This window comes from Equus caballus, chromosome 14 (genome assembly GCF_041296265.1).
Source record: "Equus caballus isolate H_3958 breed thoroughbred chromosome 14, TB-T2T, whole genome shotgun sequence".
Classification (NCBI taxonomy): domain Eukaryota; kingdom Metazoa; phylum Chordata; class Mammalia; order Perissodactyla; family Equidae; genus Equus; species Equus caballus.
The window spans coordinates 63628500-63642185 of record NC_091697.1 but is presented as its reverse complement, the minus strand read 5'-3'; the positions used below and the strand labels follow the sequence as shown (position 1 = coordinate 63642185).

General features: G+C 41.8%; 2 protein-coding genes and 1 pseudogene across 10 annotated transcripts in view; all 3 read left to right on the top strand.

Annotated features, from left to right (window-relative positions):
* Positions 1-13686, top strand: part of GRAMD2B (GRAM domain containing 2B) — a 130731-nt gene that overhangs the window by 101056 nt on the left and 15989 nt on the right. For 3 of the 9 annotated variants that reach the window (XM_005599465.4, XM_001504494.5, XM_070233141.1), the window contains one exon: positions 1792-3059. The exons of 3 other annotated variants lie outside the window; for them this stretch is intronic. In XM_005599465.4, coding sequence (XP_005599522.2) covers positions 1792-1833 — 42 coding nt within the window. In that variant the 3' untranslated portion in view covers positions 1834-3059. Of the gene's footprint in view, positions 1-1767; positions 3060-13686 lie in introns of those variants that run through there. 3 more of the 9 variants (XM_070233140.1, XM_023617784.2, XM_023617785.2) reach the window with 1 other exon arrangement.
* On the top strand, positions 3821-4781 carry LOC100630595 (ferritin heavy chain). The gene is given in 2 exon segments (XM_014730707.3): positions 3821-4457; positions 4459-4781. Coding segments are annotated over 2 exon segments (549 nt in total). The 5' UTR covers positions 3821-3998; the 3' UTR covers positions 4549-4781.
* Positions 12027-13664, top strand: LOC100073061 (sorting nexin-15 pseudogene; annotated as a pseudogene).

The following is a 13686-nucleotide window of genomic DNA, read 5'->3' as shown; positions in this document are numbered from 1 at the left end:
GGAGGCCTAAAGTACCGATAGAAAGCCATGTCCCAAAGCAGAGGCAGTAAAAAGTGGACATAGGGTCAAAATGCATTTATTGAAGTTCTAAAATGTTATAAGCTGCACACATTGGTCGAAGGAGCCTAAGCATAAAAGCAGTTACCAGGCCACACCCAGATTCCTCGTGATTGCTCTGCCCCCTCAGAGGCAGCCGGCGATAATGCAGCACAGCCTGGTGGTGGAATAGCAGCTACATGCTGTGGGAAGGTTGGAGCCATGTCTCAGCTCTTTTTACTCAGTACCGGCAATTCCTTCCCACTCTCCTTCAGGGACTGGCCATGTCTAAGCCTCCTGATCCTCCCTACTGTGACTCCCTGATTTCTGTTCATGGCATCACTGCCCTTTCAGGCATCCTTGGTGGAAATCTAAGAAGAATGTTTAACTCCTTCCTCACTTGTCACTGCCTAATTAGTTGACAAGTCCTATGCAATCTGTCTTCAAATGGCTCCTCAAGTTCTCTTTCCACTGACCCCAACTTAGTCCCTTCTGGCCTCCTACTGCCAGTCTAAGAGCATGAAATCAGGTCCCATTATGGTCTGTATTTGCATTTTCCCAGTTACTGCTGCATTTGAACATCTTTTCATATACTTATTGGCCATTTGGATTTTCTTCCGTAAATTGCCCATTTACCTCCTTTGTTTTCCTTTTGGGTTTTTTTGTCTTTGTAGATGTGTTTTATTATTTTTCCGATATCAGTCCTTTGTTTCATTTTTTTTCTACCTTCTGACTCCTACTTTTCCATTTATCTTTGGTCCTGGGGGATAGGTAGGGAAGACATGAAGTAGGAATGTGGGAATGAAGGCAATGCTTTTTATGGGTAAAGAAGTGAACACTTTTTCTTAGTACTGGAAATGGCATTAATGGTGGAGCAGTGTAGAAGAAAGAGCATAAATTTTGGAGTCAAACCTCTCTTCTTATCCCTACTCTGCCACTTACTATCTGTGTAACTAGTCTTGTCATATAGCCTCTCTGGCCCTCAGTCTCGCATGTGAAACGTGCCTCTGTGTGGTGGTGTGTGGTTAAGGTGAGCACGTGGGAAGTTCCTGGCAGAGACACTGGATCCCTCCTCTTCGCTTACCCTGTGTGTGCCTGTAAGACATCACAGACTGTTCTTCCAAAAGAAGAATATAGTCTGTCTCTTTTGTTCCACAGGGCTCTATGCTCTCATCACAGTATTGGCTGTTGAGAATTCCTTGCTCTGAATTCTTTAAAGTTCATTTACTCAACAAACACGTACTGAGCACGTTTTATGTCCAACACTGCACTGTAGTCTTGAGAGCCAGAGACAGGGCATGGCCCCTGTCTCTGTGAAATTCAATCCTCTGGGAAATGTTGTATTGTATCTAAGAGGAGGGTTAAACATTATTATGTGGTGTTTGTCTGATTCGGACCATCACATGGGCTCATAAAGACCAGTTTCCCATCGTCTCTGAATGCATTTGGGTTACACCTGGAGTTCATGCTCTCGTTCTTTTTCTTCCATCTGATTTCTCTTGGTCTCTACTGACATTTTCAACTTCGCACCCCTCTTTCTTTTTTAGCCTTATCTTTTTTCATTTTAAAGTGGATTGTCAAACCGAGTTCTAGTCCATTAAAAAGCATTTACTTGCCTGATCTAAATTTAACACGTGTAGCTTTTTATTCAAGGTAGAATAGATTAACCTCAAGCATTATATAGGCCGTAGCAAACATGCCCTTAATACACTCCATTCTATTTAATAACAGGAGCTTCTCTCTTATTATTTCAAGATACAAAACAACTTACAAAAGCTGCTTGAGAACGGTGACTGATACACCAGATTGCTTGGGCCAACACAATACCTCGCGCTTCCCTTTAAAGAAGGTGCTCCAAGGTGTTGCGATGGAGCGTTCCCTGCTGGCCAGAGGAGCGAGTGGACGGGCATGCCCAGCCATGTTTGTGCTCCGAGGTCTCCGGCTCAGGAATGGGGGGAAGGGGAATAATTTTGGTTCCTGTGCAATAAAAGTTGACCTTGGCTCTCTGAGGAAGTTTCAGTGCTGCTGCCCGAAGAAAACAGACCCATCTCTGGAGGTCTCGGGAAGGGCCTGGTGGACTCTCTCTTGGATAATTGTGGTTGGATGGTTATTGTGACCATGTCAGCAAACACACTCCACTTCATGCTTTTTTAGTCCTCCCCACCCTCCTTTTCTCTCCTTTACTCTCCTCTTAACCAGCGTTCAAACTAAGGGATATATCATGTGCCAACCAGCTTGATGTGGTCCTTTAAAGAATTGGCCATGACTCTCCAAAAAGGCCATAAATAGCTCTAATGGACAGACTTGCTTCAAACATTTAACACCAACATTTTGTCTATTGTTTTTTTTTCCTTTCTTTCTTCTGCTGTTATGTTTTGGTTTAAATCAGCTATGTATCTTAACTTCTCAATTGAGTACTGGCAAGAATATCAGGCAAAGTGGATTAAACTGCCCCATTTATGTTTTGTGTTGTTCCTCCAACTAATACTTAATTGGACTGATTCTCACCCACCCCAGGTCAAAAATCTGTTGAGACATGGGACAAAGTACTAAATTAAACTTACTTTGAAAGCAAAACTAATCTTTAAACCAAAAAAGTATACTGGTGATTTGATACAAGATGAAAAACACTGAATTTTTAAGATTATAGGTGGACAATGTTAGTTTTGAAACAAGATGTCTCTATTAAGTGCTGAAACCCATGTCAGCATGATGATGGCATGCCTTTCTCTTTTGCTGACTAAAATAAATAACTGGTGGTTTGCTAACTTCTATTTACCATATGGATTGGCTGGTTTTTATTAATAATTACTTAGGTACCATAAGATCTGTAATACAAAAGATACTCCATTTCTATCTGCAATGCATTTTATAATCATTTCTATGAAATGTATTTTGTTTAATCAAATAAGCTAATAAATGAATTGGTTACATCATTTGTATTTGTTAGCCTACTAGACAAGAATTGTGCCTGGTGCACCCCAGCTTTTAATAAATACTCAGTGGTTACAATGCCCTGCTAACACTGTATTTTGTAAGTTTGTGAATTCTCTTAACTAAGACAATATGTTTTTTAACTGCTTCTCGCCTCCTTTCTACTACTTCCGACTTACCCGTACTTACTTCCTCCCGAGTGTTCATTTCAAAACTCAAAAATGATTTGAATTCTTGGGCTGCAATGATATAGGGGAAAGAAAATGAACTTTGAAATCACAGAACCAATGCTTGATTCCTAGGTCCCTATTTTATGAGTTGTGTGACCTTAAGTAAGGTATTTGGCCATTGTCCCCCATTTTATTGATGAGGCTGAAAGTACCAACAAAAACTGTCATTGTGGGGATTAAATGTGATAATGTCTCTAATGCTTATCACCGTGTCAAGGCAAGTAGCATACACTCTTATAACAGGTACTATATTCATTGTTACAAAAAATGTTTTCAGGCCTGACATTCTACTTTTATAAAAGTTATATGTCAATGCTTTATAGTCAAGACCCATTAGAGATTCAAGTGGGTCAGCCACCTCTGGAGAGAAATTTTACAACTGTATGAAGAGCCTTTAAAACATTCAAATTTCACTGAATTAGTAACCTGCTATCTAGGAATTTATCCTAAAGCAATAAGCAGAGATCTAGTCAAAATTTATATACAGGAATATTCTTTGAAGCATTATGAAGCAAAATAGTGTAGACTCAAATATTCAACAGAAGAACAGTTAAATGATGTAGCTATTTAGAATTGTATTGTTAAAGAATAGCATAGAAACGGTCTTCGTTGGAGTTGCCGCGGTTTCCTGCTTCGACAGTGCTTGAACGGGAACCCGGCGCTCGCTCCCCGCCCCGGCCGGCCACCCAGAGTCAGCCCTCCTTCACCTCCTCACAGCGCCCTCGGCCGGCCGCAAGGCTCCCGCCGCCGCTCCAGCGCCGCCCCGCCGCCGTCTTCTCCTCTCCTCAGCCGTCCGCCATGACGACCGCGTTCCCCTCGCAGGTGGGCCAGAACTACCACCAGGACTAGGAGGCCGCCATCAACCATCAGATCAACCTGGAGCTCCACGCCTCCTGTGTGTACCTGTCCATGTCTTTCTGTTTTGATCGCGATGATGTGGCTTTGAAGAACTTTGCCAAATATTTTCTTCACCAATCTCATGAGGAGAGGGAACATGCTGAGAAACTGATGAAGCTGCAGAACCAACGAGGCGGCCGGGTCTTCCTTCAGGACATCAAGAAACCAGACCAGGATGACTGGGAGAATGGGCTGAAGGCAATGGAGTGTGCATTACACTTGGAAGAAAATGTGAATGAGTCACTATTGGAACTGCACAAACTGGCCACTGACAAAAATGACCCCCACTTGTGTGACTTCCTCGAGACTCATTACCTGAATGAGCAGGTGAAAGCCATCAAAGAATTGGGTGACCACGTAAACCAACCTGCGCAGGATGGGGGCCCCCGAATCTGGCATGGCAGAGTATATCTTTGACAAGCACACCCTGGGAGAGTGTGACGAGAGCTAAGTCTCAAGCCAGCTTCCCCCAGCCACCAGGTGACTTCCCTGATCCACTGAGGCCGTGCATGCATGTTGGGGTTACCTTTACCTTTTCTATAAGTTGTACCAAAACATCTACTTAAGTTCTTGGATTTGTACCATTCCTTCAAATAAAGTAATTTGGTACCCAAAAAAAAAAAAAGAATAGCATAGAAAATAGCATTAAAAGAGTAGGAACAAAACTTTATGGTATGATCCCAATTTTATGAAGAAACTGCTACGTGTATGTGTGCATGTATACACATATGTACATACATATGGAAGCACACACACATTGACCTTTTCTGTATTCTTTAAGTTTTGCATAATGAGCAGTTACTAGCTTTTTTTAATTAGATAAGTTGATTAAAAGTATTAAGTAGCCCTCAGCAAGGAGTCAGATCTTAAAGCTGTGCCCCCCCTCACATAACACTGCTGCTAGTTCTACACCAGAAGCCACTTTTTTAGTGGTTTTTCCAACAACAACTACAGTTGATTCTTCCAAAGAGAGAAAAAGCACTTCATTTCTAGAGTTAGTTATTTTTGCTTTGGGGATGTTGTTGCTTGTTCTCTTTTCTGTTACTATCTTCTAAGTCAAAATCTGGTGCAGGTGGATCTGAACGGTGGCGCCCAGGTCATATGTGTGCATATTAACTACAAAGAAGCGGGGACAACAAGCATCTGGGATTTTTCAGCCTCCAGCACCTTGATACAAAAGTAAGGAATTCTAACATAGGAAGTGATTTCACATACTGAGTGGCCAAAATAATAGGAAATGTCCACCATATACCTTGCCCTTTAAAACTTGAGTATTTCCTCTCTATAATCAGAAAAAAGAAAAAAAGTGAAATGAGATTATTGGTTAAAATGCTATTTCTATGCATTCTGATATTTTAATCTATGATTAAATATATACTATTTTGATGAACAGAAATTACCCATCTCACATAAAGTGGAAATGCTATAATTACCAACCTTTCAAGCTTTGTGAATATATAGATACTTTCCTACTTATACTCTGCAACACTCCAAGGCATTTCCCAGGTGTTAATTTATGCAAGTCTTTGAAACCATCCCAGACACATTTTTTAAGATGTCTTCTCCTTGCCTTCCACAACTCATCCCAATTCATAAATTCATGGAGTCAGACCAAAAAATTTCCAACTTAAATGTGGATTGTCTCATATGCTGTTTTGATTTATGTATCCTATTAGTGAAATTTTGATGATGCTTTCATTGTTCATCTGTTTGTTTCTGGTCATGGACACTAACATGGTATAGATAGCGCAGGTGATTTTGCTCTCAAGCATTTTTTTAAAAGTCAAAATTCTACACATCAGTAATAGTTGTGCTGTCGTTTGGGATTCATAACCTGATCTTCTCACAAAGGAGTCCAATGATATAATATTCTTTTCATGTGACTTTTTAAAGTCTATCCCTGCTAATAATGATATTACCAGTTCTTGACCAAAAAAAAAAATCAGAGACAGTAAATGAAGCATCTCTGACCACTGAATTTCCAGTACTTCATTATTCTTTCCAAATGCTAAGCCTTACCCAAAGCAATCAGCAGATTCAATGTGATCCCTATCAAAATTTCAATACCATTTTTCACAAAAATAAAACAAACAATCCTAAAATTTGTATGGAACCACAAAAGACGCTAAATAGCCAAAGCAATCTTGAGAAAGAAGAACAAAGCTGGAGGCATCACACTCCCTGATATCCAACTATGCTACAAAGCTATAGTAATCAAAGCAGTATGGTATTGGCATAAAACAGACACACAGATCAGTTGGAAAAAATTGAGAGCCCAGAAATAAACCCATGCATATATGGTCAATTAATTTACAACAAAGAAGACAAGACTATACCATGGGGAAAGGACAGTCTCTTCAATAAATGGTGTTAGGAAAACTGAATGGCCACACGCAAAAGAATGAAAGTAGATCGTTATCTTACACCATAAACAAAAATTAACTCAGAAACGGATGAAAGACTTGAATGTAAGGCCTGAAATCATAAAACTAGAAGAAAACAGAAGCAGTAAGCTCCTTGACATTGGTCTTGGTGAGGATGTTTTTTATCTGACTCCAAAAGCAAAGACAACAAAAGCAAAAATAAACAAATAGGACTACATCAAACTAAAAAGCTTCTGCACAGCAAAGAAACCATCAACAAAGTGAAAAGGCAACCTACTGAATGGGAGAAAATATTTGCAAATCATATATCTGATAAGGGGCTAATATCCAAAATATATAAAGAACTCATAGAACTCAATAACAAAAAAAATCCCATTAAAAAATGGTCAAGAGATCTGAATAGACATTTTTCCAAAGGCATACAGATGGCCAATAGGTACATGCAAAGGTACTCAACATCACTTATCACCAGGGAAATGCAAATCAAAACAACAATGAGGTATCACCTCACACGTGTTAGAATGGCTATTACCGAAAAGACAAGAAATAACAAGTGTTGGCCGGGATGTGGAGAAAAGGGAACTCGGGCATTGTTGGTGGGAAAGTAAATTGGTGCAACCACTATGGAAAACAGTATGGAGGTTCCTCAAGAACTAAAAATAGAACTACGATGTGATCTAGCAATTCCACTTCTGGGTATTTATCTCAAGAAAAAGAAAACACTAACTCAAAAATTATCTGCACCCCCGTGTTCATTGCAACATTATTTACAATAGCCAAGATATGCAAACAATCTAAATGTCTATCTATGGATGAATGGAGAAAGAAAATGTGGAGTATATATATACAATGGGATATTATTCAGCCATAAAAATAAATAAAATCTTGCCATTTGCGACAACGTGGATGGACCTTGAGGGCATTTTGTTCAGTGCATTAAGTCAGATAGAGAAAGACAAATATTGTATGGTCTCACTTATAATGCAAAATCTTAAAAAAGGAAAAAAGCTCATAGATTTAGAGAACAGATTGGTGGTTGCCAGAGGCAGGAGTTGGGAGATGGGTAAAATAAAATGGGTGAAGGGGGTCAAAAGGTACAAACTGCTAGTTATAAAATAATAAGTCACGGTGATGTAATTTACAGCATGGTGACTATAGTTAATAATACTGTATTGCCTATTTGAAAGTTGCTAAGAGTAAATCTTAAAAGTCCTCGTCACAAGAAAAAAATTTTTGTAACTATGTATGGTGACAGATGTTCACTAGGCTATTGTAGTGAGCGTTTTGCAATATATACAAATACTGAATCATTATGTTGTACACCTGAAACGAATATAATATGTCAATTTAAAAAAAAAATAAGAATTTCTGTTTTTAGCTACTCTTGCTAAGGTGAAATTCTTTTCAGTGTCTGCTTTTAATCTCCTAAGTGGCTGTTATAGGTCTAATTCTGTCTTCTAAGGAAGTGTATTTTCTCAAAGAATATTTTAAAAAGCAGCAAAGATATGTTCGACGTTAAGATGTTCAGTGAAAAAGTCTGAGTGCAAAATTATATCACAACTTCTAGGTAAAAATATTCAGCCATATGGACAAATCCCTGGAAGAGGATGCAAAGTAGTGAAAATACTTGTTAAGGTGGTGAAATTGTGAATTACAAAATTGTTTTCCTTTAATATTGCTATTATTTGACAAAAAAGATAATTTTTTAAAATGGTAAGGCTTTTTCTAATTTGAAAAAAAAACAGAGACCTGACTGTTGTCACTTTACTTCTCGTAATTTCTCTTATCTCTTTATGTTTCTAACCCCTTTATATAGTCTCTCTTCACACACACACACACACACACACACACATACAGCATCCCCCATACCAATAATCCCAGCATGTGGTAATGACAAGTGGGAGGACAAGATGGTCCTTGCTTTCCATAGACAAAACCACTGTCTCAATGGGTCTTGGTGAACCATGAAGCCCATTCTCCTTAGGTCTTTAAATATTCCACCAGAAATTCTCACTTGCACTGTTCTTTATGAAATTGACCTTGATTATAAGAAGACTTCTGATACATGGAAGTGAAAGAGTCATACAAGGAAGCATGTGTCCCTCTGTCCTGCCACCACTGCACCGATGCTGGGGCATGTTAGCATACCTCCTTCTGTCTCCACAAGGCTACAATTATGCCTTTTTCAGCATGTCACTTGTTCTGTTTCTGATTGTTCCCAAGCTACATGTGCATAAATTTCAGCTGTATATTTTTTTTTCTGATTTCTGCATGCATCTAAATTTTGTGGGGGATTTTTTATTGTGGTAACATTGGTTTATAACATTATGCAAATTTCAGGTGTACATCATTATATTTCAGTTTCTGTGTAGATTAAATCATGTTCACCACCCAAAGACTAATTACCATCTATCACCATACACATGCGCCTAGTGACCCCTTTCACCCTCCTCACTCCCCCCTTCCCCTCAGGTAACCACCACTCCAATCTTTGTCCCTATGTGTTTGCTTGTCATTATCTTCTACTTATGAGTGAGATCATATGGTATTTTACTTTCTCCCTGTGACTTATTTCACTCAACATAATACCCTCAAGCTCCATCTATGTCGTTACAAATGGCCGGATTTCATCCTTTTTTTGTGGCTGAGTGGTATTCCATTGTGTATATATACCACATCATCTTTATCCATTCTTCCCTTGATGGGCACCTAGGTTGCTTCCAAGTCTTGTTAGCCATATTTTTTTTCATTCCCCCCTCCTCATATGATAATGGAGTGAGAGAATAGCCAGTAATCTCACTCACTCTTGGGCCCTGGCCAGGCAGTGATCCCATTACTCCTTTGCTCTTTCTCCATTTCAAGATGGTGACTCTCAACTCTACTCCTTCTTGTCTACACATATATGAGCCACAGTAGGAAGTAACAATCTTCCCCAGGAGTCAGAGCTGGCCACGGCTTGCCTCAGGGTGAGAGCTACTCCAGTGAGAGTGATTCCAAGGCAGGAGAAGTAGGAGAGAAATATGTTTATTAGCTGCCAAAAGGAATGTCTGTGCAGTTTTGTCTTACCAGCCTCACCCTAACACATTCTAATTTTTAACACTTTTATTGAGGTATAACATATACAGTAAATTACACGTTTAAAGTATACAATTTAAGTTTTGACAAGTATATACTTATGAAACCATCACCACAATCAAGATAATAAACATAGCTATCACCCCCCAAAAGTAATCCGTTTGCAATCCCTCTCCTGTGCCCTTCTTGACGTCTCCCTTCTCCAAGCAACTGCAGATCTGCTTTCTATCCCTATATATTAGTTTGCATTTTCTAGAATTTTAAATAAATGATAACATACAGTATGTACTCCTTTTTTGTCTGGATTCTTTCATTCAGAATAATTATTTTAAACTTTATCTACTTTTTGCTTGTTTCAATAATTCATTCCTTTTTATTTCTGAATAGTGTTCCATTCTATGTATATACCACATATTGTTTATTCGTCAGCCTGTGGATGGACACTTGGGTTGTTTCTAGCTTTTGTTTATTACAAATAAAGCTGCTACGAACATTCCTGTGTGAGCCTCTGTATGGAAATACACTTTGATTTCTCTTGGGTAAACACCTAGTGGTGGGATGCCTGGGTCACATGGGAGATAAATGTTTAACGTGTTAAACTGCCAAACTGTTTTTCCAAAGTACCACTTGACATTCCCACCAGCAGAGTATGAGAGGGCCAGTTCCGCTGCATCCTCACCAACCTTAGTATGATCAGTTTTTAAATTTTAGAGTTTCTAATATAGGTGCGTTATGGTATCTCACCGTACTTCCAATTTGCCTTTCCTGAATGACTGCTGATGTTGAGCATCGTTTCACATGCTGTTTGACATCATCTGTATCTATTTTTTGGTGAAATGTCTGTTCAAATCTTTTTTTTTTCCTCCGTCTTCTCCCCAAAGCCCCCCGCTACATAGCTGTATATTCTAGTTGTGAGTGCCTCTGGTTGTGCTATGTGGAACGCTACCCCAGCATGGCCTGATGAGTGGTGACATATCTGTGCCCGGGATCCCAACCGGCGAAACCCTGGGCCACCGAAGCGGAGTGCACAAACTTAACCACTCGGCCACAGGCCGGCCCCTGTTCAAATCTTTTGCCTATTTTTTCTTGGACTGTTTTCTTATTATTGAGCTTTGAGAGTTCATTGCATATTCTTTATAAGTCCTTGATCAGATACAGGATTTGCAAACATTTTCTCCCAGACCATGGCTTTTCATTCTCTGTATGTCTCTTTTTTTTCCTTAAAGATTTTATTTTTTTTCCTTTTTCTCCCCAAAGCCCCCTGGTACACAGTTGTATATTCTTCGTTGTGGGTCCTTGTAGTTGTGGTATGTGGGACGCCGCCTCAGCATGGCCTGATGAGCAGTGCCATGTCCGCGCCCAGGATTCGAACCGACGAAAGCCTGGGCCGCCTGCAGCCAAGTGCACGAACTTAACCACTCGGCCACGGGGCCAGCCCTTCTCTGTATGCCTTTTAAAGAAGTGTTCTCTCCTCGCCAGTGCTCTGCTCTGCCACCTGTAGCCACCTGGGCTTACCCTCAACTCCATTCCTGAAGCTCATTTCTGCAGCTTATTTCTGCCTGGGTTCCTCGCCCTGCCCCACAGCCTGAAAACCTTCTCCAGGCCATGAGCAGGGCCGTCTCACGGCTTGCCTCCACCGTTTCCCTTCTCTCAGCCATAACTGTCCTGCGTTCCTGGATTTTTAGTGTCTGGAAAACCATTGTTCATATATCTTGTCTGGATTTTTTTGATTGTTTCAGGTGTTAAAATCAAGCACAAATGGACAGCAGCTTTGAAAATTCCCTGAGCAGACAAAACAGTTTAGTCATACAAACAAAGCTTAATTTAGCTTATTATGCAAGACTAATCTGACCTGAGTAATGTCTTGTTTAGCCTCTGGAAATCCTAAGCAAAACTTAAACTGTTTTCCAAGGTTGACAGAAGGTAACCATTGACCAATTCCCCATCATTTAAGAAAGTTCTAAAATTATAACCAATCCTTGTTACAGCCTTCTGACATCTGTTACTGAATAAGCAGTAAATGCCTCCTCGCTATATAAGCTGCTTTACAACAATATAACCCTGAGTGTCATTCCATGTTTGGTTGGAGTGCTCCCCGTTCAAGAACAGTCTTTTTGGTATGTGCACAACAAACTTTTACTAATTACTACTGCAGTGGTTCATTGATTTTGTTTTGGCTATTGCTGAACTTTTGACACAGTTGAGAAGTGAAAGCGAGGCTCTGTTGGTCCATCTTGGATAGAAAGGGAAGTCCCACACCAGAAAGAAATTGACATCAAGGACTGGAAACCAGGAAGGAAGAACTGTTAACTTGGTGACAGAAAAGGGAAACAGTAGACTAAGATAGCACGGAGCTAGCAAACCAATGTTCAGGGAACAAGAGAGAAGTGGTCGAAACTGTTAGAGCTTGGAAGCTCAGGAGGGGCTCCCTGGAGCTGAAACCCAGCCTTCTGAGGAAGGGGCCTACCAGATGGCAGGAATGTCTCAGAGCGGGCATGAAGAGGCTGGCTCTGCAAATAGCGGGGAAACTGCAAACTGGATTCAGCTGCTGCTACACATGTAAACTGCCTTGCCAGGGTGAAGAGGCGAGAATAAGGGGACACTCACTGGCACAGGAAGAAGTCAAGAAGTTCTCGGGGGCAAACAGGAAGGAGCAAGCCCTTCTTCCCTTCCAGCCTCACAGGCTTTCAGTAGTGCCCCCTATTAGCAGAACGGAGCGGGGAGCAGCTGGCAAACAGAAACACGGTTTGAAAAGTCTCAAAATTAGCATCACAAAGCAGAGACTAGAAGAGAGGGCTTAGAGCTAAGAGATAATAGCTTAGTAACTAGCTAGTAGTAACTCCGTTGGCTACTCAGCAGCCATACACACCCTTCTGTACATATCTGAATGCTCACACAAGAAATAGAACTCTATGTTTCCGTCTAACGAAAGGCAACTATAGTTCATACAAAGGAAGATATTCATTCTCACCCTTATCTGAAAAGGATGAGATGCAAAGTCCTAACGCTGTCTGCGGTACAGACACTTCCACAAGCTGCGTGGAGACCTGACCCACACCCCCGCTTTCTCTTCCTCACCTCCAGGAGCTCTCTGGTCCCCTACACCCCAGGCTTTGGCTGGTGGGAAACCTCAGTGATGCGGGAGCGGTGACAGGGGACTGAGGACTTCACTCACCATGCACATCCCCGCCCCCAACAACAGCCCCCAACTCAAGGAGTTCTTCTGGCGTGGGGAGGTGACACCGCCCTCTAAGGTGTCCAGGGACCTGCACATCCTGTCACTCCCTCTGATCCCCACACTGCCTTCTGACAAGCCCCTGCAGCTGCCTGATGACCCTGGTTGCACCAACCACTCCTGGCAGAAAGGAGGGGCCTCGAGGAGTTGGAGGTGCCAGCGGACCCCCGCCATCCAGCCCTGCATCTGCTTTTGAACTGTGGGAGCCCGGAGCGGATATGCAGGCCCCTACTGCAGGCCCCCGTCACTGAGGCTGAGCTTGCTCTCTTCGACCCCTTCTCCAAGGAGGAAGATGCAGGGCCCACTCCTACCCACATAGGTGGGCTGGCAGTGATGCAGGCAGAGCCCGGAAGGCCAGACCAGGAACCTCAGGAGCCAGGAGGGCAGGAGGAGGAGGAGGAAGAGGACGGAGGCCCTGCCTCCTGCCTATCTGAGGCAGCCACCAAGCTCATCACCCAGGCCCTGCTTGACGAAGGCAGGGGCCTACCCTGCAGCTCCGCAGGGCTACTAGGATGGCTGCACACCCTGCTTCAGGGAGTTCCCAGTGACCCATCCCCTGCCCGCTGGGAGGGTGTGAAGCAGACAGCTGAGTACCTGAAGCTAGTGGAGGAAATCCTGCAGCTGCACCTGTCCAGTCGCACCCTGAGAGGAAGGGGACCCTCCCCAGGACTCCAGCGCCAGCACTGCCAGCCACCCTTTTCTCTCCCTGGCGCTGGCCCTTCCTCCTGGTCTTGAAACTCCAGGGGATGCTTCTGTATGTAACGGGACCAAGAATGAGATAAACAAAGAATTCTCAACTCCCCCCAAATTACTAAATTTAAAAATAAAATAACTAAAAATTAATAAAATTAATTATCTTAATTATTCCTCAAATTGGGTCACAGTGCCATCTGAA